The sequence below is a fragment of the Coffea eugenioides genome, chromosome 6, assembly GCF_003713205.1.
Source record: "Coffea eugenioides isolate CCC68of chromosome 6, Ceug_1.0, whole genome shotgun sequence".
Classification (NCBI taxonomy): Eukaryota; Viridiplantae; Streptophyta; class Magnoliopsida; order Gentianales; family Rubiaceae; genus Coffea; species Coffea eugenioides.
The window spans coordinates 31,228,940-31,250,156 of NC_040040.1; the positions used below are offsets into that span (position 1 = coordinate 31,228,940).

The 21,217-nt window shown below is 35.2% G+C and overlaps 2 protein-coding genes across 4 annotated transcripts; one reads left to right on the plus strand and one right to left on the minus strand.

The window, feature by feature from the left end:
- Positions 1-2,842: 2,842 nt before the first annotated feature.
- On the plus strand, positions 2,843-8,751 carry LOC113773275 (disease resistance protein RGA2-like). 3 transcript variants are annotated; one of them, XM_027317886.1, is made up of 3 exons: positions 2,843-5,499; positions 8,120-8,348; positions 8,440-8,751. In XM_027317886.1, exon 1 carries the CDS (start codon positions 2,856-2,858, stop codon positions 5,250-5,252), a length of 2,397 nt encoding a protein of 798 aa, XP_027173687.1. In that variant the 5' UTR covers positions 2,843-2,855; the 3' UTR covers positions 5,253-5,499; positions 8,120-8,348; positions 8,440-8,751. The 3 variants fall into 3 exon arrangements, with proteins under 3 accessions (XP_027173687.1, XP_027173689.1, XP_027173690.1); XM_027317888.1 differs by having other exon boundaries at positions 8,161-8,348; XM_027317889.1 differs by having other exon boundaries at positions 8,269-8,348.
- Positions 8,752-13,452: 4,701 nt separating this feature from the next.
- Positions 13,453-20,844, minus strand: LOC113774055. Its single transcript, XM_027318629.1, has 2 exons — positions 20,074-20,844; positions 13,453-15,615 (listed from the first exon to the last, which is right to left on the minus strand). Exons 1-2 carry the CDS (start codon positions 20,842-20,844, stop codon positions 13,453-13,455), a joined length of 2,934 nt encoding a protein of 977 aa, XP_027174430.1.
- Between the last annotated feature and the right edge of the window lie 373 nt (positions 20,845-21,217).

Sequence of the window (21,217 nt, forward strand, 5' to 3'; positions counted from 1 at the left end):
TGTGATTTCCAAAACGTAGACACATGGGATTATTTTCCTTTATCATATTCAGAACTTTCGGCTAAATTTCCGTGCAATCCATCCAATTTGGCAGCCATAAAGAATCTCAATCCATCTATATTTCTAGAAAACAAAACAAAAAAAAAAAAGCTGTTAGACTTTTTTATTTTAGACTTTTTTATTTTGCAGCATCTAACTTTACAAATATGTATGTAGATATATACTTCAGCATGACAGGCATAATTTTGGTAACTCCCTATCAGATCAACAATTGATCAATTTTTTTTTTTCATCTATAATATAAGGCATTAGCCCTTTCAATAAGCATTTCATTTCCCACATTTTTATATACTCATAATGTACCAGTATTTCACTTTCTAGTTTTTATATACTCTTAACGCACTAGTATTTCACTCTATAGTTTGCAGCTAATAAGCATTTCATTTCCCACATATATTTTTATATACTCTTAATGTACCAGTATTTCACTTTATGGTTTTTTATATACTCTTAACACACTAGTATTTCGCTCTATCGTTTGCGGCTAATTCCTTAGATTATCGATGAAAAAAAAATCAATCAATTATTGATCTGATAGGGAGGTTTCCAAAACTGTACCTGCCATGGCAAGAAGAAACACACACACACATATACATATTAAGGTTTGACACTGCAAAGAAAAAAGTTTCATAGTTTTTTTTTTTTTTTTAAAATGTTGTTCTCTGTTGGGCTGACGCAGTCCGATAGAGGTGATTCTTTTATAATGCAACTTGAAGCTTTTTGTTTTTTTTTTTTTTTTAATTTCAGAAATCTGTCTCCTAGTGGGATGATTCTTTTTTTTTTTTTTTTTTTTTAAATGTATGGCACGCCATTCATGTACTCACTTCAGAGGTATGGCACGGCTGTGTAGGAAATATTTGGTTGTTCATGACCTTTACATTTTTTTTTTGAGTCTCGAACTTTACCTTTAATAATGCAGTTCCAAAGGTGATTTAATGTTGGCCTTCAATTCGCATCCTACGAATGTTGGATGGTTGTCATGAAAATATAGAAATGGATGCTTAAAGTTAAACATACTCTTTTCTTTTGGAACTTGATTTTCTTTATCTAGTCTTTTCAAGAAATACAAGAATACGTGTAATATCAATCATCAAAATTATGAACTTAATTTTTAGTACGTTCACTTGATGCCATTCATTTGTGAGAAAGTTTTGTGCACATCATTTGTTTTCGTTTTCTTTTCTAAAAATATAGATGGATTGAGATTCTTTATGGCTGCCAAATTGGATAGTTTGCATGGAAATTTAATTGTAAGTTCTAAATACGGTTAAGGAGAACAATTCCATGCGCTTACGTTTTGAAGATCATAATTTTCTTAACAATGTATTGAGAATATCTTACAAACGCTGTTTTTGGATATTAAGAAGAGGTAGAAAAGGACAAACTCAAGTTTTTGGGTAGAAAAGAACAACATTCTACTTTTTTTCAAAGAATCACCCCTGCTAGGTAAACTAAGCTTCGCAGGAGACAAATTTCTAAAAAAAGAAAAAGCTTCAGGTTATTTTATAAAGAATCATCCTTATTGAGCTAACGTAGCCTAGCAGGGCACAATATTTGAAAAAAAAAATTGTCAGACTTTTTTTTTTATTTTGTAGCGTTTAACTTTAAAAAAAATCTTTCTCTTGCTGAGTTAGCACGGTAGGTGTAGTTCTGAAAACCCTCTCTCTTTCGTACCAACAATTGATCGATTGTTTATTTTTTCAACAATAATATAAGGAATTAGCCTTATCTAATCCTTATGTGACTTAATATAAAAGTGTTCAGATAATTAATCCTCTAGATGTCAGTACAGAGCTTTGACACTTTTTTTTTATTTCTTTTTATTCAAGGAGATTTCTGGGATTTCACGTGGTGACAGCAGGGTAAATGCTAGGCCAGGAATTTGGACCACAGGCAGGAATGGTTGTACCTGCAATCGTTCCTAGCGATTTTGTGCATTTGGTATACCGCATAACTTTATTTACACAACGCGTAACTTTATTTGCACAGTGTATAACTTTAAAACAAATTTTTGTAAGTCTCATACACGTTATTAAAAATGAGATACAAAAAGTGATTTGGATCGTATAATTTTTTTGGACCAAATCTTGACCGTGAAAGGGTCAGGAGTCCAGCCCCTCATCCCAGGAATTTAGAGTCTGAACTAGGAAGCATCATCACAATTCACAAAGACTTCTGACTTCTGAGTCCTCCTTGACTTGGGAACAGGAAAGTTGACCTTTTGGCTAAACAAGGATCAGACTTGAAGGAATTATTCCTAAACTTGAGACAAGCCTTGTTTTCCTTTTGTTGAGCACATTGTTTGTAATATTTTGTCCATGGAATCTGCATTTCAATCTGGTATTGCATCAGCTTCCTTGCAAGTTGTTCTTGAGAAGATTGCTAACTTTGCTGTGAGGGAAACCAGCTTGATTCTGGGAGTTGATGATGAGCTGAGAAGGCTGCAGAGAACACTCCAAAGAATTAGAGCTATTCTGGACAGTGTAGAGAACAATCATCTGAGTCTAATCAACCACAGCAGCAACGAAGCCTGGAAGATGTGGCTTGTTGATGTAGAGAAGCTCTCATATTGTGCTGATGACCTACTTGATGAGATCTCGTTGGATATTTCGCGGGTACATACTGACAATTCAGATAATGCTAATAATAGCAACCTGGTACGCAGCAACCTCTTGTCATCTTTTAAATTGTCAATGCCCCATGAGATATGTAAGATAAGGAAAGAACTGGAACATATTTCAACTGAAATGGATAGTCTTTTCCTAAGTAAGTTATCTGCAGTGGGATCTTATAAGATGCATACCCCACTTAATAATAACTTTTGTGCTACAAGTTCATTGGTTGATGAAGAGTTTGTAGTTGGAAGAGAAAAGGACAAAGAGGATATCATCCAGATGCTATTGATGACTGAATCCAGTAGGGGCAATTTATCTGTGATTCCTCTAGTGGGTATGGGAGGGATTGGCAAGACGACCCTTGCTCAAGTTGTTTACAATGATGAGCGTATATTGAAGAACTTCGAATTCAGAATATGGATTTCTGTGTCTATCAATTTTGACCTGATCGGGATAAGTAAGTCAGTTGTTGAATCCCTCACTGGAAAAAAATGCAAGTTGTCTGACCTAGATCCCATTCAGTCTAAACTTCAAAATCTACTATTTGGGAGAAAGTTTCTTCTAGTTTTAGATGATTACTGGACTGAGAAATATGGGGATTGGGATGCTTTATGTTCACCTTTAAGAGTTGGACGCCAAGGAAGCAAAGTTATTGTAACAACTCGAAGCACCATAGTGTCATCAATTCTTGGTACAATTCGAGCATATGGTGTGCAAAGTTTGAATGATGAGGTCTGTTGGGAATTGGTGAAACAAAGAGCATTCTCAAGTAAGGATGAAAGGGAGAAAATGAATTTGGAAGAAATAGGGAGAAAAATAGCTAAGAAATGCAAAGGACTGCCTTTAGCAGCGAAATGTCTTGGAGGCATACTTCGTTTCAGATCTGATGAAGAGGGGTGGAATTCCGTCTTAAACAGTAAGATGTGGGAGCTTCCGCAGGATCAAAATGAAATTTTTTCTGCTTTAATACTAAGCTATCATTTCCTTCCTACACATTTGAGAAAATGTTTTGCATATTGCTCCATTTTCCCCCCAAATCATGAGTTTGAAATGGAAGAGTTGGTCCTGCTGTGGGTGGGAGAAGGGTTCATCCAACCTAGACGAGAAATGAGACTGGAGGACATTGGTAATGATTTTTTCAGTGAATTAATCTGGAGGTCCTTCTTTCAATTTTCACATGTTAACCTACACAACCAGTCAATATACAAAATGCACGAGCTTATTCACTGTATGGCACAGTTAATTTCTGCAAATACATGCTTTCGCCTGGAGGAGGATATACAACATTGGCCTCCAGCATTTAACAATGCTCGTCATTTGTCCCTCTCTCATGAAAGTGTCCAATCAATTGGGCCAAAGGCCTTCGCTTGGTTTAGGCAGTTACGAACTTTAATAATGTCTACGAATGATACCAGTGTCTCACAAGTTCCTTACGAACTATTTTTGAAACTTCAATTCCTGAGAGTGTTGAACTTGAGCCATATGGGCATTGATGAACTTCCTAGTTCCATTGATCGCTTGAAACATCTTCGCTATCTTAACCTTTCTGAAAACCACATCCAAAAGCTGCCTGAACCAACTTCAAACCTTTTAGCTTTACAAACCCTCAAGCTCAAAAGTTGCTTTGAGTTTTTTGAACTTCCAACAAACATGAAGAATCTGACTAATCTTCGACATCTTGACTTGGATGTAAAGCATCAGTTAAACTACATGCCATCAGGTTTTGGAAATTTAGTCAACCTCCAAACACTTAGTGCATTTATTGTGGGAAGAGCAAGAGGCTGTGGTATCAGAGAGTTGAAGAATATGAGATTCCTAAGAGGATCATTGTGCATTACCAATCTTGAAAATGTGCTGAGTCCAATGGAAGCAAAAGAGGCAAATTTATTCAAGAAACCATACCTTAAAAAACTTCAGTTGGAATGGAACTGCCTTGGGGATAAAATAGATGAGCAAGAAGTACTTGCGGGCCTTCAACCTCACGAGAACCTTAAGGAGTTATCTATATCAGGGTACAATGGTGTCATGTTTCCTAGTTGGATAAGTAATCCAGTGTACAAGCTCACAAATATTCACCTTCATAGCTGTCTGTCTTGCTCAATTCTCCCTTCTCTTGGGCAACTTCCACTCCTCAAATTTCTTTGTATTGAAGATATGGCTGGTTTGGTGCATGTTGACCATCATTTTTGTGGCTTCGGTAGTATTAAAGGGTTTCCATCACTGGAGTCACTAATATTCCAGGACATGCCAAATATGGCCACATGGAGAGGATTGAATGGAGATGATTTGCCTTGCCTACGTGAGCTCACTATGAGTAATTGCTCAAGGCTAACCAGTTTGCCATCACTTCACAACCTCAATTTCCTCCATAATTTAAACATTGGCGGCTGCCCAAGACTTCAAGCATTACCAGAAGAAGGATTACCAGAGTCTCTTCAACTCCTGATCATTGTTGACAGTGCCATCATCAAAGAAAGGTGCAGAGCTGATGTGGGTGAAGATTGGCACAAGATAAACAGAATACCTAAGATAGAGATTGATTATGTTGAGATTCCCATAGTGGTGCATGGAGTTTAAGGTTTGCTGATTGGTCTCTATATTCATAGTGCTTTGGTGATGGTAACATGGAGTGTCTGGGAGCCGAGTCAAGTGAAGGAATCATGTTTTAAATGTCAGAAGCAAAGTGCAAATTTTTGTTAGTTAAATCCAGAATTTTTCTCTATACAACAGTGAAATGCATGTTCCTGATACGAATGGTGCAAGCAAAAGAGAAAGCCAGTTCATGGAGGTTATGGCTACCTTTGAACAATACGAAACATCCCATGTAAGTCCTCAATTTACTTTTTCATTTCAGAATTGCTACTACTTCATAGTTGGCAGAATTAGTTTAGAGGGATAATTGCTTTATACTGCCCTTCGTAGTTGGCTTTTGTCACCCAATATTGTTTCCTAATGATATGCGCAATATACATGTTATCTGTTCCAGTTTTTTTCCCCGTTATACACTGCAGAAGGTACTCTTTCTATACCATGTGAAAATCAACCAATACAACTAGGGCAAAATGCCCTAATGGCTCCCAAACTATTACGAAATGCAACTTTTGACCCTCCAACTATTAACTAAACCTTTTGTCAACTTAAGTCATTATATCTAACAGAAATAGCACATCGTGCCCCCCTAGGGGTGGCAATTCGGGTCCAATCAGGTTACCCGTCAAAAAATCTGTTGACCCGAATCCGACCCGTCAACCCGTGACGGGTCAGTATATCTGACACGAACCCGAAAATTTTGGGTTGGCGGGTCGACCCGAAATGACCCGAAAATTAATTTTAATTTATTAATTTATCACTGTAAATTCTAATAAAATCAATTTCTCACAAAATTAATTACATCATCAAGTAATAAAAATTTAAATAAATAATTTCAAATCAATTCCAAAATAAATTAAACACCGTAAAAGTGTTTTATCCCAAACCAAATATAAAATAAATTAAAACGAATTATATTATTTGTCCAAATATAATAATTTTAAGTTCACACAAGGTAAATAAATTCATTTAAGATTAAGTAATTAATGCCTTTGAAAAAAATGAATGATTTAGTTTAGTTAGATAAAATAATTTTTATGTTTATTAAATTATTTTTAATTTATAAACGGGTCATATCGGGTCATATCAGGTCACCACGGGTTGACCCGAAATCGACATGTTTTCTTTTCGGGTTCATCGGGTTCGACCCGATTCTGACCCGAACCCCCAAAACTTCAACCCAAACCCATTAATTTCGTGTTAGGTTCGTGTCGTGTTTTCGGGTCGTGTCAGAAATTGCCACCCCTATGCCCCCCAATGACCCTCAAACTATTATAAAGTTCAACTTTTGGCCATCCAACCGTTAATTGATAAGTTAACCCTTCAACTAATTAAAACATATAATCCTAGTCTTTCCATCAACTTGAATTGTTATGTCGATCAGAAACATTACTACATGCATGTTAGGGGGGTATACTACAATGTCCCCATTTTTGTGTCTAAACCTCAAACATATGCAGCACATTAGTGTCACAATCAAGACACAAGCAATGGCTATGCAGCAATATATCACCATTTTAATCTCCCCAGACATGCCTGAATTTGATGAATATAACCTGAATCTAATGAACATGTCCTATGAAGATGAAAATGCCCCTCGATTATGCCCCCTGCTACACATGTAATATGTTCGACATAATGATTCAAGTTGACAAAAGAATTAGGATTATACTTTTTAATTAGTTGGAAGGCTAAAATTTATCAGTTAATAGTTGGAGGACCAAAAGTTGAACTTTGTAATAGTTTGAGGGCCACTAAGGAATCATGAATCCCATAGCTCAAGTTGATGTAACGACTCAAGCTGATGGAAGAACTAGAATTATACGTTTTAATTAGTTGTAGGGCTAAAACTTATCAGTTTATAATTGAAGGGTCAAAAGTTAAATTTTGTAATAGTTTGAGAGCCACATGAGAATTTTGCCCTTACAATTATTCGCTAGCCATTGGTCCTTAAACTTTTCCCTACACACATCTGTAGGTTTAGCTTATGATCTGTTCTGCTATTTCTTACCAAGTATTGAATAATTGACTAAATTCATTTTCATATTAATTTTCCTTTAAATTGTTGAGCATTACACACACACATATATGTCCATATAGTACAGTAGTGGATGTCAGAGTTCATAGTTTTAATAGTGTATAATTGGAGGGAGTGACATTCCAATTAGAAAACAAGTAAACTGACTGGTGAGCCTATCCTCAATGTCTGCCAAGTGATCTTCAATTACTTCAGCACTTCAGTTGTAACTTGTAACAAGTTACCTTTCAATTCTGAATACAGTGGCAACTGCAATGACTATGCAAGGAGTAGCTCACACTCACTGTCATCTTATAGCAGCAGTGAGTCAGAAACTTCTAAGAAACAGTGAGGAAGTACTATTGCCTTATGCTTTTGCTCCCTATGAATCAAAGCTGAAAATATCTAATGGCTTGTGCCTGTTGTCTACACCTGTATTAAAATTATCAAAGAAATTACAACGGTTCTAGTGGTTGGTAGGCACATCTCCACAGTGATAAAAAAAATTCTTTATAGAAGCTTCAATTTTCATTTCTTAAGCACCCTTTAGAATATGTTATGTCAAATTTGTGGTAGTTAAGAGTTAGTGTGGATAGAATTGTTCTTAATATTTTGTTCACTATGACTGCCTTCGAAATTAATTACAAAATCTCTATTGAAAGTAGAGATTTTGGAAGTCAAATCCAGGTTACATCATAAATTAAGTTATCCATATTAACATAATCTTAAAGAAACATAAGCAATTGATCAGTACTGTTTAGCTTTCAGTTTTGAGGTTCCTTTCAAGAATAACTGCTCAAATTATAAGACGAAGTATTTTGCTTGCGAATATTTCCAGAAATTGGTCGTTTCGTGACAATTCATTTCCACGGGTGACAGCTACTGAAGATAAAGATTGTAGTGGAATAAAAAGTCTTGCTTGGTTTGATCTAGAAAGAGCACGAAAGTCAACAGATCTTTGCTTATGCATATCTAAATGAATTTTAGCATGAAAAAGAGGCAAAACAGGCAGCAGCACAGTTCTACAAGGAGGGGCAGCAAAATTTGACACTCTGCAGACTGTTCTGGTAACTCTACATTCCACAGCAATATCTTTGTTTAACTTACATTATCAAATTATTTTAACTTTTTGACATGGAAGTCTATTGCTCTTTGCAGAGTGGAAATGTACACTCCTTTCAGTGGTTTGATTGATGAGTTACAGTGCAAAGAGATTGACTGAGTTCATCTAGAAAATATCAAAGATTATGGCACTTCAGAAGAAGTGGTTCTGCTTTGAAAGGCATTGTGACCTGAACCTATTCGATGCCATACATTTGAATGTGCACATTGTTGCCGTAAATAGTAGATGACAAATACATTATATTTATAGTTGACAAATATATTGTAAACTCTTTCCTTGTTCTATGTCAATTTATAAATTTAATGACTCAAGTTTTGAGTTTGTTTGCTGCATTACAGTGTGTCAAAGAGGCAGCACTGTCTGTGGATCTTTCTTAATCTCAACATATTGCAATGTCTAAAATCTGTTTAATAAGCATTTTCAATTCTCCCATGTTTGCAAATTTTAGCCAGCATGCTTTCTTCTTGTCAAGGTAAAACCATCGGTTTTAACAAGTTAAGATTCCATTAATTATGAATATGGAAAGCCACATGTTTAGATTCATTGGCTAATGATTGCAGGCTACTTACTTGATTGACTTTCCTGGTTTCAGTCAGTTCACCAGGTGTAGATCATGCTAAGATAGTTTAGTAGTTAAAGAAATTAGAAGTTGAAGCCTAAATTCTTAGGTCTAAAACTGGATATCTTCCACTAGTTAGATCGGAGTTTGTTGAATTCCTGACAGCAACATAGTTAAGTATTCACAAATTATGCAAATCAACTAGAAATGGTCCTTTCCAAGCACTACACACGGATATTGCCAAACAATTTTAAAAAAATGTTTGGAAAATGATAATCTCAAAGTGTTCTTTTCTAGCATTCTATATACTTCATTACAAGACTGCTGGTGTTGCTTGAATATTTTGAGTAGGTGTGGTTCTGCTTAACTAATCAGACTTATTGTGACTTTCTCCAGCATAGCTTTTCTGGTTTTATTTGATGAAATATTGGTTACTAATATCCTTTAGGGGCAGAAATAGATGATATATCAAGATAATCTTCAGAATCACAACTTAGTGGTCTGGTAAATGGGCCATCCAAGGGAGTTAATGGTGTCACGAGAACCAGTAAAGAATTTGTGTAACCATGTCTGTCTCAAGAGTGGTCTTGCCTGCCGGAAACTAGATATCAGTGCTACCATTGGCATATGAGGTAACAAGTCTACCAGATTCCTTTAATAGTTTTCTCATAATTTTAAATCGCATAATATGCATGAGATTGTGGAAGATTTTGAAAACATGCTCCTTTTGGAAAAACGACATAAAACAGCTGCAACACATAACAAACTCAAGAAGCATTCTGCAATCTTAAATGGTCGTAGGCTGCACAGAGAACCATTGACAATTTGCTTGTAGAGCAGCATTCTGTCAGATCACCTCATCCTAATAGCACGATCACATTTTCATGTCTGATGTCACTCAGCTTCTAACTCCTGAACAAATAAATAACTAAATGCTTTTATTAATTCGCACAGAGAACAAACCAGAAGTCTTTGCTCGTTGCTGGAATATGTTCCCACCCTGCAACCTTCTGTCCCCCTCTAGTAGAAACTTCGTAGATCTTCCTGCTCTGTTAAGGTTTTAACATTTGAAGGAAAAAGGTTCTTCTTGCGAATTGCAGGTGAGATCAATTGAACATCCTCTTATATCTGATCTGTGGTATTATGTTGTGGCCTAATCAGCAGAAGCAGTTTAACTTTTTTCCTTCAAGTTATTCACCTGCAAAACTCGTAGTCAAACTTCATTATAACATAGTTGAATATACAACAACCCCTTACTCGAATCAGGAATGGTAGTTTGTTTTTTCTCCCACACTTGGTTATGTAAGTTCCCCAAATGACATAACATGCATTTCACGGACTCCATGAGAAGGGATACAGTTTGCTGATCCTAATTGATGCTCATAATTAATCTCATGCTTTGAAGAACTATTGAAATTCATCTTTTTATGTTAGTTGAATGAAGGCACTGTCATATCTGATTTACTGGTTATGCAAACTGAGCCTAATGCCTTGGTTGGCATCATAGCTTCATCTTCTTTCCAAGGAAAACTAAAAACGTAAACTCAGGGTTAGTGCTACGTAATACATGTATTCCTGCGCTTATCTCCCAAATGCTTTCTCTATTTCTTTCTTTGCTAGCATCTTCAACTCTATCCTCTTATCTCAGTTTCTCCCTACGTCTTCCACGCTGTTCTCTCCTCCGTCTCTAAACTTCTAGTGCATGTTTTTTTCTTCTTTGTGTTTTGTTTTATTATTAATGTGTATTCTTCATTGTTGGAGGGAATAATGATCTAAACTTTACACGGACAAGGCGGTCTACACTAACATGTATACCTACCAGATGTAAGCTCAAACAAAGATACTTGCGCTTCTGTTTAGCTTTTCTTGGTGAAAGCTTGAAAAGACTATGTGAATAATAATATTCTGGTAACTCTTCAATCCCTTGCACAGACATACACTGGAAATAATTTGAAAGCAATTAATACTACTGAACATATACATCACTTTTCATGACCCACAAATTCAAAAAGCAGTATAGAGGAGCACCACTGGACAGATTTGTTCTAATTGCATTCTTTTGCTTTTCTCTAACTCGTTTTATTTCATTTTTAATAATTCCTAATAAATTTCATGCAATTCAATAAAGTTTAAGATGAACTCCCTCGTTGCATATTTGGCAGCTGTTCGGCAAAGAATGAACTTAATAGTGAGACTTTTTTATTTGACAATTAAAATGCTCAGGAATAGAAAGAAATAATGGAATGATTAAAATAGCTAGATAAGTTAGATAAAATTTGTAGGCTTTTGTAGGTTTATTGATCAAGAATTGCTAGAATAACATATTATAAGTTTCCAGAAATTGAAGATACATATGAAACCGAATACCAATTAGGATAACCATTGATAAACGAAAGAGTTGTGTTGTACATGTATGAAATTATGAAGCTTCTATTTACTTTTTCCATAATTGCTTAACTTCATATGTAGTAATATGCTGATCATTCCACCCTCGTCCACAAAGGTGTCCCAGTTTGCCTCTTACGTTCACAACCTGCAGCTATCCCTTACCTTTACCAAATTCGGCAAATATCTACCATTTTTTATGAAAATTTTATTGAATTGCTCAACACCTAATTGGTATTCGTGTACATAGAATATTGCAACTTACAATAAAGTAGATGTGAATAGTAAAAGTGTCAAAATAAGTTGTGACAAAAATAAGTTTCAATCAATTAGTAGTATTAACAAATTTTTTTAGCTAATCTATTTAAGTGTACAATTTATTATCTAAAATTCACAATACAATTAATATAAAATATTATTCTATTTATGATGTGTTTCCAAGGAGATTAAAAAGTAGTGTGTGTAAAAGTGTGTGAAAATATATTTATTTATGTAAAAATGTGTTTATCTACGTGAAAAAAATATTTTTGTGTATATAAATGTATAAGAGAAAGTCTATATATCACAATGTAGTAATTGATATGTTGGATCATTTTGGGTCATGGGTTTGAGATGACCCAATATGACCCAACCTAATCTAAAGTTAGACGGATTGAGTATAACTCATTTAAGCGAAAACCCAATATTAATCTGTTCAAAACCCGCCCAACCCGCTTAATTGCCAGGTACAGGGTGACGTACCTGACAGGTCCTAGATGTCCACGTCTTGTATATGGTATTGGTCTAGAAAATTCAGTCATCATCAGTTTACATGTTCATGATACTTTCACTGCGTAAGATCTAACACGGGGTTGGGAAAGGGTTCCGAAGTTGTACGTGGTTTTATCAAGACAATGACAGACAAAGCAATGCGCCGAAAATGGAGCCGTTAGATCAGCTCAAGATTGGTCCAAATGGCAGTTTGTGAAAAAGCCAAGGGACTTAAATTCTGGTGTATCTACTTAGTGTATCTACTTTCGCTTTGGGGAGTTGATGTTCAGCCGTAGCAATTTCAGTAAATTTTAGGCAGCAAGGTATGCAATAATATAACTCCAATTGCAGTTTACCTAATGCATGGAGAATCTGAGGTAGCTGCAATTGCTTTTAACTGACTTTCGTGCTCATTGTATGGTGTGTTCCATTAATTATTGGTGCATAATTGAATCAACTTTCAGCAACATTCATCTGAAATGATTTCAAATAAGCATCAGTAGGCATCAAGAGCACACTGATCTATGTTCTGTTCTTCTATGCAGTTCTCCATACATACTTATCAGTGCATCCCAATTTTCATAGGCAATTGCAAAAGGCAAGGATAAGTTTGCAGTTGAAGGAATTCTTTCGGTGATAATTCATGTCATCAAGTTGAAAGTTGAAACTGCACGTAGTGTTCACCAGGAACAATGTTATATCTTTTTTAAAGGACTACACAGAAGACTTCCTTCAAAAAGAAAGGACTGGGAAGAATGAGATAACGTGATTGAGCTTCAGTCAGTTATTTTCAAGGCTGTTATCTTTATCTGGACAATTATTACTCCTATAATCTACTACTGGAGATATATGTATTGTGTTGGTTCAAATGTTCATTATCAGATGCAAACTTGCCGTTACAACAATCTCCACATGTTCTTATTTGTCTGCAATGAATCTAAATTTCTTAATTTCAGTGATTACTGATTGATGCTTTACAAAAATGGCAAAGTTGATAGAATCTGTTGGAAATGTACAGCAAGGATCAGATATCTTATCCTGAGTGCACTGACTTATCGAGTGCAAAAATTTCTTCTTCAACATAGTATCTGTGTGGAATTGGATTCTGTGGATAGTTGTGGTACTCAAGTTCCCCTCAAAATGGACCAAGATTAGTTTTGAGATGCTGTGAATCTATTTGCAATCCTAAAATCTAGAGGCTGAGGTTTTAAAAGGATGAAAGACTTAAACAGGGAAACTATTGGTAACTTAGTTTGGCAGGTTTATAGATAGATCGAATATCTCAAGCTAGTTTAACTAAATGCATGGATATAAAGATTATATTACTTGCAGGTTCAGCTTTATTGCATGGAAATCATTCATTGACAAAATGACTTTCATTTTCGTGTTTTACACTGTGAACAGCAGAAACTATATTTCGAGATATTTGTTCATAATCAATCCATATGCTAGGAATGTGGGCTATCTTGTACCAGTCTTCTCCTCCATTCTTATTGCACCGTTCTTTTATACCAGGGCAACCTGTAATTACCAGTGATTCAATTGAAGCTGGCAAACCTCCTTCAGGCACAGACTGCAGCTTAATGCAGTAGCTTATCTCGAGATATTGGAGGACTTTGAGATGGAAAACGGATGAGATCTCAAAAAGGTTTGGGCAGTATCTTATATAAACCTGAACTAGGCTTGGGAAGTCACCATTTTCTGCTCCAGTGAACTGTTGAAGGTTAGGCATGTTGTCAAGTGTCAGTTTCTCCAACTTTGGAAACAATATTTGGCTTCCAGTTGTAACATTCCTACAAAACAGGCCATTTGTATCTCGCACACCATTCAATCCAACAATATTCAGATATTTGAGTGAGGGCAATTTCCCGACAGAGGGCAAAACTTGACATTCTACGCACTTGTAGAGGGTAATGCTGACAACATTAGCAAACAATGGGTTGCCAATCCAGCTTGGAAAGAATTTACCCTTGTAAAATTGTATCTGTAACTCTTCGATGCTATTATGTGGCTGCAGACATTCCAAGACTTCCTCTTCTGGTGAAGCCTCATCAAACCTGTGATCTCCCCATCTCAATTCGAGCTTTTTTAAGTACTGCTTCATACTTAAACCAGCTTTGGTAGCTTCATCGATGTTCGCAACATTTTCAAGCCTTGCAATGCAGAGTGATCCAGCAATATTGTTCAGATTCCTGAGCTCTCCAATGTTGCATCCATCATCTCTTCCAACCATAAATGCCTTTAAAGTTTGAAGACTTCTGAGATTCCCCATGTTTCTGGGCATGCAGTTTAATTGGCGGATTATATCCAATTCAAAATGCCTAAGATTGATCAACTCACTTATTCCCTCAGGCACTGCATGAAGAGCAAAACAACCTCGAAGATTTAGTGTCTGCAAACTGTAAAGAGAACCAACGGATTCAGGCAAATTTTTGATAGGTGTATATGAGAGGTCAAGATAATGTAGTGACTCCAAACACCCAACAGAACTTGGTAATTCTGATATCTGAGTTCTGCTCAAATCTAAAGTAAATAAGCTCTTTAGGCAAAGGAAAAGATCACGAGGTATTTCCTTGATTGAGGAGCCATAATCACCAAGTAATAATAGTGTGTGTAGGTCTTTGAAACATTTTAGAGTCTCAAATGTCAGTGAATCAAACTCCTCCATGTCCAAAGACAAGTGAAGTGGCATTTCAGTGGGGACACTTAGTTGATCCTCAATTCTCAGATAGTGACCCCTGGATAGCACTCCTTTTTGGCACCAGCACGAAATTTTAGATTCATTCACTTTGTACTTCTGCTTGCGATGAAGATTGTCATAGCTGGAAGGAACTATGAACCCCTTGCTTGCTAAAATATCAAAGCATACCTTTCCATCATTCTCCATCCTGTCTGTAAGTTCAATATCAATCAACTCTTCTGCAATCCATAATTGGACTAACTGATCTTTCTCCAACTCATAGCTTGTTGGAAACAAGGAACAATACTGCATACACCTTCTAACATGTTCAGGTAAACTCTCAAACTCAAAATCTGCACCTTGCATTATTCTCCTTGAATCTTCTGCCCCTTCCAAGAAGTGCATTCTGTTCTCCAGTCTGAATTCTAGTTCTTCAGATTCAGTGCTCGAATAATCGCTTATTCTCTCTTCTTTCTTGTCTGATGCATTGTTCTTATATGTGACACCTAGTTCCTTGGGCATCTCATGCAAATCAGCCTTTGCTTTAAGCCGCTTCCTTTTAGCACACCTTTGGACCAGAAGTGACTGGTCTGATATGCTCCTCTTGAATTCCCCTGGTCTCCTTTTGTTACTTCCAATATTTTTTTGGGCTGACTTCCCCTCATCAACTGCTGCTGTCACTTCTATCTTACCATTTTGGTGATTCTCAGGCTCCCGGGACAACTGCAATGCACTTTCAGACAGCTTGATTCCTTTGGAAGTCATGGAAGAAGAAAATGAGGATGATGAAGACAAAAAGGGCTGTTGGAGTTTTGTCTTTTCTTCCATTAAGTCTCCCTGTTGCAATTTCAGTACTGAATTTTTCAATCACTAGCACAATTTCAGAATTGCACAAAGACAATGTAATAATGTACCAGAAGAATATTAGTCCATTGTTATCCTTTGAAAAGTCTCTAAACGAACTGCACTATCTTTAACTTGTAATATTCAACCAGGAAGACATGCAGATGTACTTTAGATTTTGAAGCTTACATGTTCCTATGCATGCATCTGTTCTAAGACTCCACATGAATCAATTGTATCTTTCAGTTCAAACCAACACTAAAGCAAGAAGAACAAATGTTATTAGCAAAGATTCTCATGCATAACATAGGAATAATTAGCCAAAAACTCAAAGTTGCTGCAGCCTCCCTGTTCGTTAAAGCGTAACAAACCAAAATTTTGTACTTCTACTATCTACAACAAGTATGATTTGGGTAAAAGTTATATACTAGGCTTCCAGAATTTTATCATAATTAAGTAGGGCGAGGCTGAATTTTTCGATGGACAAGGTCCTTTAAAGCAATTTACTGATATGGAGTGACTAATGCAAAATTGGGCATAATTTTGAGACTATTTGGAAGAAAATAATTGAAAATCACAATGATCTCAATAAATATGCAGGAAATTTGTGTAACATCAAACATAAGGATCTTAGTGGCTCAATGCCCCTTTCATTATACCTACTAGTAAATACGGTTCCCATGGTTATTTCCTACTATTCTAAATTCATCAACCAAAATTCTTAGGTTCCTCCTCCCCTATCAAATTTTTGCTTCAATCTTATAAACTTATGAAATGAAAAAAATTTCAATATTTATTTCCTTTAATTTTCCAAAGTATGGTAAAAGTGTCTTTGTCTATTAGTTATTACAGTTTCAATTGGTGTACAACAGACACACTTAGAGAAAAAGATATAGTAGAGTAACTTTTTCTATTGTCAATTTAATTATATACAAAATTGCTTTATGATTGTTGTAACTAGCAGCGGGCAAAATGGATTAATATCCACCAATCCATCCATATAAACCAACCTTAAATGGATTTGGATGATCCATAAAAATTCAATGGTTTTAAATGGATAACCATCCAAACCCAGTTATGTTAGTGGATTTAAATGGATTATTCATGTCATCCACACATATCCCCTTAATTTAAAAAAGAGAAAACACACATTGTGATTGAAAATATTTATAAAAAAAAAGTGGGATGGAATTTTGTGGGATCATCTATTTTTCCTTCATAACTGCCTTATATACCAAGTTGCCAATAGCATTAATTGTATTTTATTCGCTTCTAGTTCCTAGACTTCTTCCATCCTTTTTAAAATTATATTTTAGTCTCTACTCTTTTTTTTTTTAATTAAACTCTCATATAGTAATGATCACAAACTTGCACATTCTAAAGTAAAAAAAAAGGTAGAATGCGTCATTTAGTGTCAAAGTAATTTTTTATTCTTTTATTCTTTTATTTATAAAAAGGATTTTTCTAACAAGTGTTCCCGTGACATTGGTTAAGATATATAAGTGACACCTTCTTTTTTTTTTTTTTAATAAGTGGAAGGTCTTAAATCCAGAATCTCCTACTTACAATTCCTCTCTCCTTATCATCCAACCCAACCCTCTAAAAAATAAAAACTAATTTGCTAAGTAAATATAAGGTAGCTTGTATATCAATGGTATAATAAGGATTTTCATACATTTCTAGGTACTATATGCTCATGTGATGAAAATATTTTACTTGTTAAATAACATAAGATCTCTTATTGGAACTCTATTTCTATTCAGGGCATTCCTCTTGAATAGGAGTGCAAAAAATTGGAAAAGTAAACTTCTTTCCACTATAAAGCCATATTCAATTCACCTAAAAGTTATAATAATGTAGCCAAGTCCTTAATTGTTTATTACTTTACAAAATGATACTTGAAGTAATGATGAAAGGTTAAATTGACCACAGTAGTTAGATTTTCTTGGAACTAAAATAATTTGAAACTACTTTATGAAGAATTGAAATAGAGTAATAGCACAAGCATTTGTTATTACCAAAAGGTTTTTAGGTGATTTAAGGATAGAACCTTGGATATCTGTATTTTTAAAAAAAAAATATTTGGATCTTAAATTTAGGACTTGAGAGAGTAAATGGATAAATGGATGGATCATGGTTTTACACTATTCATTTAAATGGCATCCATTTAGATCCATTTATTAAATGGTTTTAATTGGATTGGATCAATTTGATCCACTATCCATATATCCATTTTGTCACTTTTTTTTTTCAGAGACGATAACTATTGTATAGCCTATCTATCCTAGACTAGAGGGGAGGGGGAACCTAAAGAGACTGTGTTTGGGGCTAGCAGGAACACAGACCTTACTAGATCAAAGGAGTGTTTTTGACACAACTCTTGGAATTTTTTTTTTTCTGCAGATGGGATTTGAACCCTCACCTACAGCCCAAGGAGGGACTTAAAACCCTCCCTGGTGGCCACTGAGCCAAGCTCAGTGGTTCCATTTTGCCACTTCTAGTTGTAACTTTTTCCTTGGAAAGGAGATTTTGTTAATTAAACTATATGATTTGAAATTCTCTGTCACAAAGTTTCCCTGTTTGATCTATGGTAAGCTGTTCAGAAAATCATTGATGATTTCTTCTTTTCCTACTATGGAGTCTTAGAAGCTTTTCAATTGACCAATAAATCTTAACTAGTGGAATCTGGTTCTTCAAATTGAAGGGAAAAAAAAAAAAGAACTAGTGGAATTTAATGGTCAAAAAGTCAAATGATAGTGAATGTAACTTCTGAGAATCAAAAACCAATTTTGACGAATTTTGTGTTCAGTCTAACTATGTTATTCAAATGTTTTGATATATTTAATTGGTCTTACAATAAATAACTAAAAAATAATAATTGCAAACTGAAGAAGTAAAATATTTATGCTACTACATCGTCATTGACAAAACTAAGAGTTCAGCAAAACAAGAGTGACAAGAATTATTTATTTGACTTTTTATACTGCTCTCTTCTTAGTCGTCATTTCATTAATGGTCTAAAGGGCCACAATTTTGTCTTTTCTTAAAGGGAAGAATTAGAGACAAGTGATTTTCAAAACAAGCCAGAAATTAAGAAATGGAAAACAGCCTATAAAGAAAGTGACAACTGCAAAAGCGAGAGTCAGAATTGATGAAAACAGTTTCCTCCTATTTTATTACCCAACGACCACGCTTATTGGTACCCTATAAAGAAAGTGACAACTGCAAAAGCGAGAGTCAGAATTGATGAAAACAGTTTCCTCTTATTTCATTACCCAACGACCACGCTTATTGGTACCCTTTTTCTTCAAGCAAAGTCAATAATGCAACACATATTATTGATCTCGTGAATGTACATTGATAATGTCTTGTGTTTTTTTTTTTCTTTTTTGGATGATGAAAATATCTTTTCTTGAACTCCAAATTTTTATTATCTAGAACTACTTACAGTCACTAGCTAGCATGATTAGGTACTTATGCGGAATTAGAGACTCAAGTTCCATACCGATATTCCGAAATCCTAAGGCCTAATTAAGGTAACTCGAAATTTTTGTTTGCGATATTTTCAATTCATTACTTTATTTTTCATTTTCGACACATTTGATCTTTTACATTGATGAGATTGTGCCAATCAAATACAATTGAGGATTGGTGAAGTATGCAAGTCCTGTGAACTTTCGTGGATTCAAATTGTTAAGGATCAATTTTTCAATATTGGAAGTAGCACTCAAGCGTAAAGGAATAGGGGGAGGATTCCAAATAAGAGGAGAGTATTGGCTAGTAAGGTGGGAGGGATTATAAATAAGAGGTCTTTGATTCAAAACCTCCCGCTTATAAAATAAGAGTGAAAATTGCATAAAAGAATAAAATTATGACTTTCTTTGAATAAGTATAATGATTTTCTTGAAAAATGCATAAAGGAATAAAATTACACTTCTCTTTGAATAATTGTAAATAGTTTCTTATATTTGGAGTGTAAAATCAATTCATTATATATGCAATAAACCAGCCTAATATAACTTCTTAAATCCCGGTACTCCTCTACTAGAATTTTTTTTAAATAGATGGAAAAATTTTTTGGAAGGGAGATCTTCTTTTGATAGTTGTGTGTTTCCATTCCTTTTCTTATATTGCTGTCAATAAAATAAGAATTATTTTCCTTAAACAAGTGTGATGGAAATTAATGTTACCTATTATACATATTTGTTTCTCGTGAAAGATAAAAAGAGAAGCTCAGCAAAAATTTTTAAAAAAAAAATTCTCCAAATTCTCCTGAATTTTATCTTTTAAAATTTGTGCAAGAATTCCCCTTACATTTTCCCTTTTTAAAAATTAAAAAAAAAATCCTTAAAAAATTCTTCAGAAAATCAAACAAGAATTAAATTCAGTTTAAAAAACGTAAGCAATATGTTTATGATGGCATAGTTTACAAACTGATTAGTAGAAACAAACCTTGAGATTGCTGCCAGTTGAATTCTGTAAAATGAAAGGATGATGAAGAAGCTGCTCAGCGGTCCATCTTTTTGCCATATCTTTCTGCAAACAACAAGAGATGAAGTCCCTGAACTCAGCTGATGCTGTTGAGAGATCACAAATATGACTTAGCTTTAAAGCAGAAATTTCTGTGTCAAGAGGAAATGAGCCCAAATACAGCTCAAGAATGCATAACCCAAGGCTCCATAAATCCCCTGCAAAGCCATCGAGCGAGTTTGTCCTCTCAGGATGAAGATGCCTTTCATCTGATGGCCTAAGAAGCTGCAAAATTCGCCCGAAATACACAATTTTGACGCATCCCAGTTTAGTACTGGCGAAGAATATTCTTGAAGGCCTGATTTCTCCATGCACAATCTTTCTCTGATGGAGATGGTACAACGCCTCCAAAACTTGACGTGTGAGATCACTGAGAGAGGATTCATCAGCGATATGTGAGCCTCGGAGGGATTTGCTGGCAATGGATTCGCTTAAAACATGAATACCATCATTTTGAGCAGAAATTTCATAGCACTTGAGTACATTGGGATGATCCAGGCCCTGGATGATCCCAAACTCCTGTCGAATATCTCTCCAGATGGATTCGTTGTGGCTGCCATGTAAAACTGTTAAAGTGTGGAGCTGTCCACTGGCACGGTGGCGAATTTTGTAGAGCGTAACTTCCTCATCTTTCTCAATCAGGCCTGTTTTTTCCAGTTCTGTTGATTTCAGCAACAGAGTTGTGGATAACATCTTCAGGTGGAGCTCCGTTGGATTGATTCTTGAGTATGGGAAGATTAATACTTGAAGAGGGCAATTATAGTTATTTAGTGTTGCTGTTAGTAGAGGAATTCGGATTTCTAGAAAATCTTATTTAAAATTGAAGACAAAACTCAGCTCGATTTTTTCTTAGTCTTCATTCAACAACTTCTGTTTAAAGCATGATAATCATTTAGTTTGAAAAATGAAAAAGATTGTCGAAGACTGAGAATAGAGGAATTGACCACGACTTTGCCCTTCCTTTGGTTTAGTGCCCCTGACGTAGGGGCAAAGTTTGAGTTTTGCAAATTTTACTTTATTTTTAATGCCTTTGTGGAAACTAAATCATTTCCCATATATTTGGTGC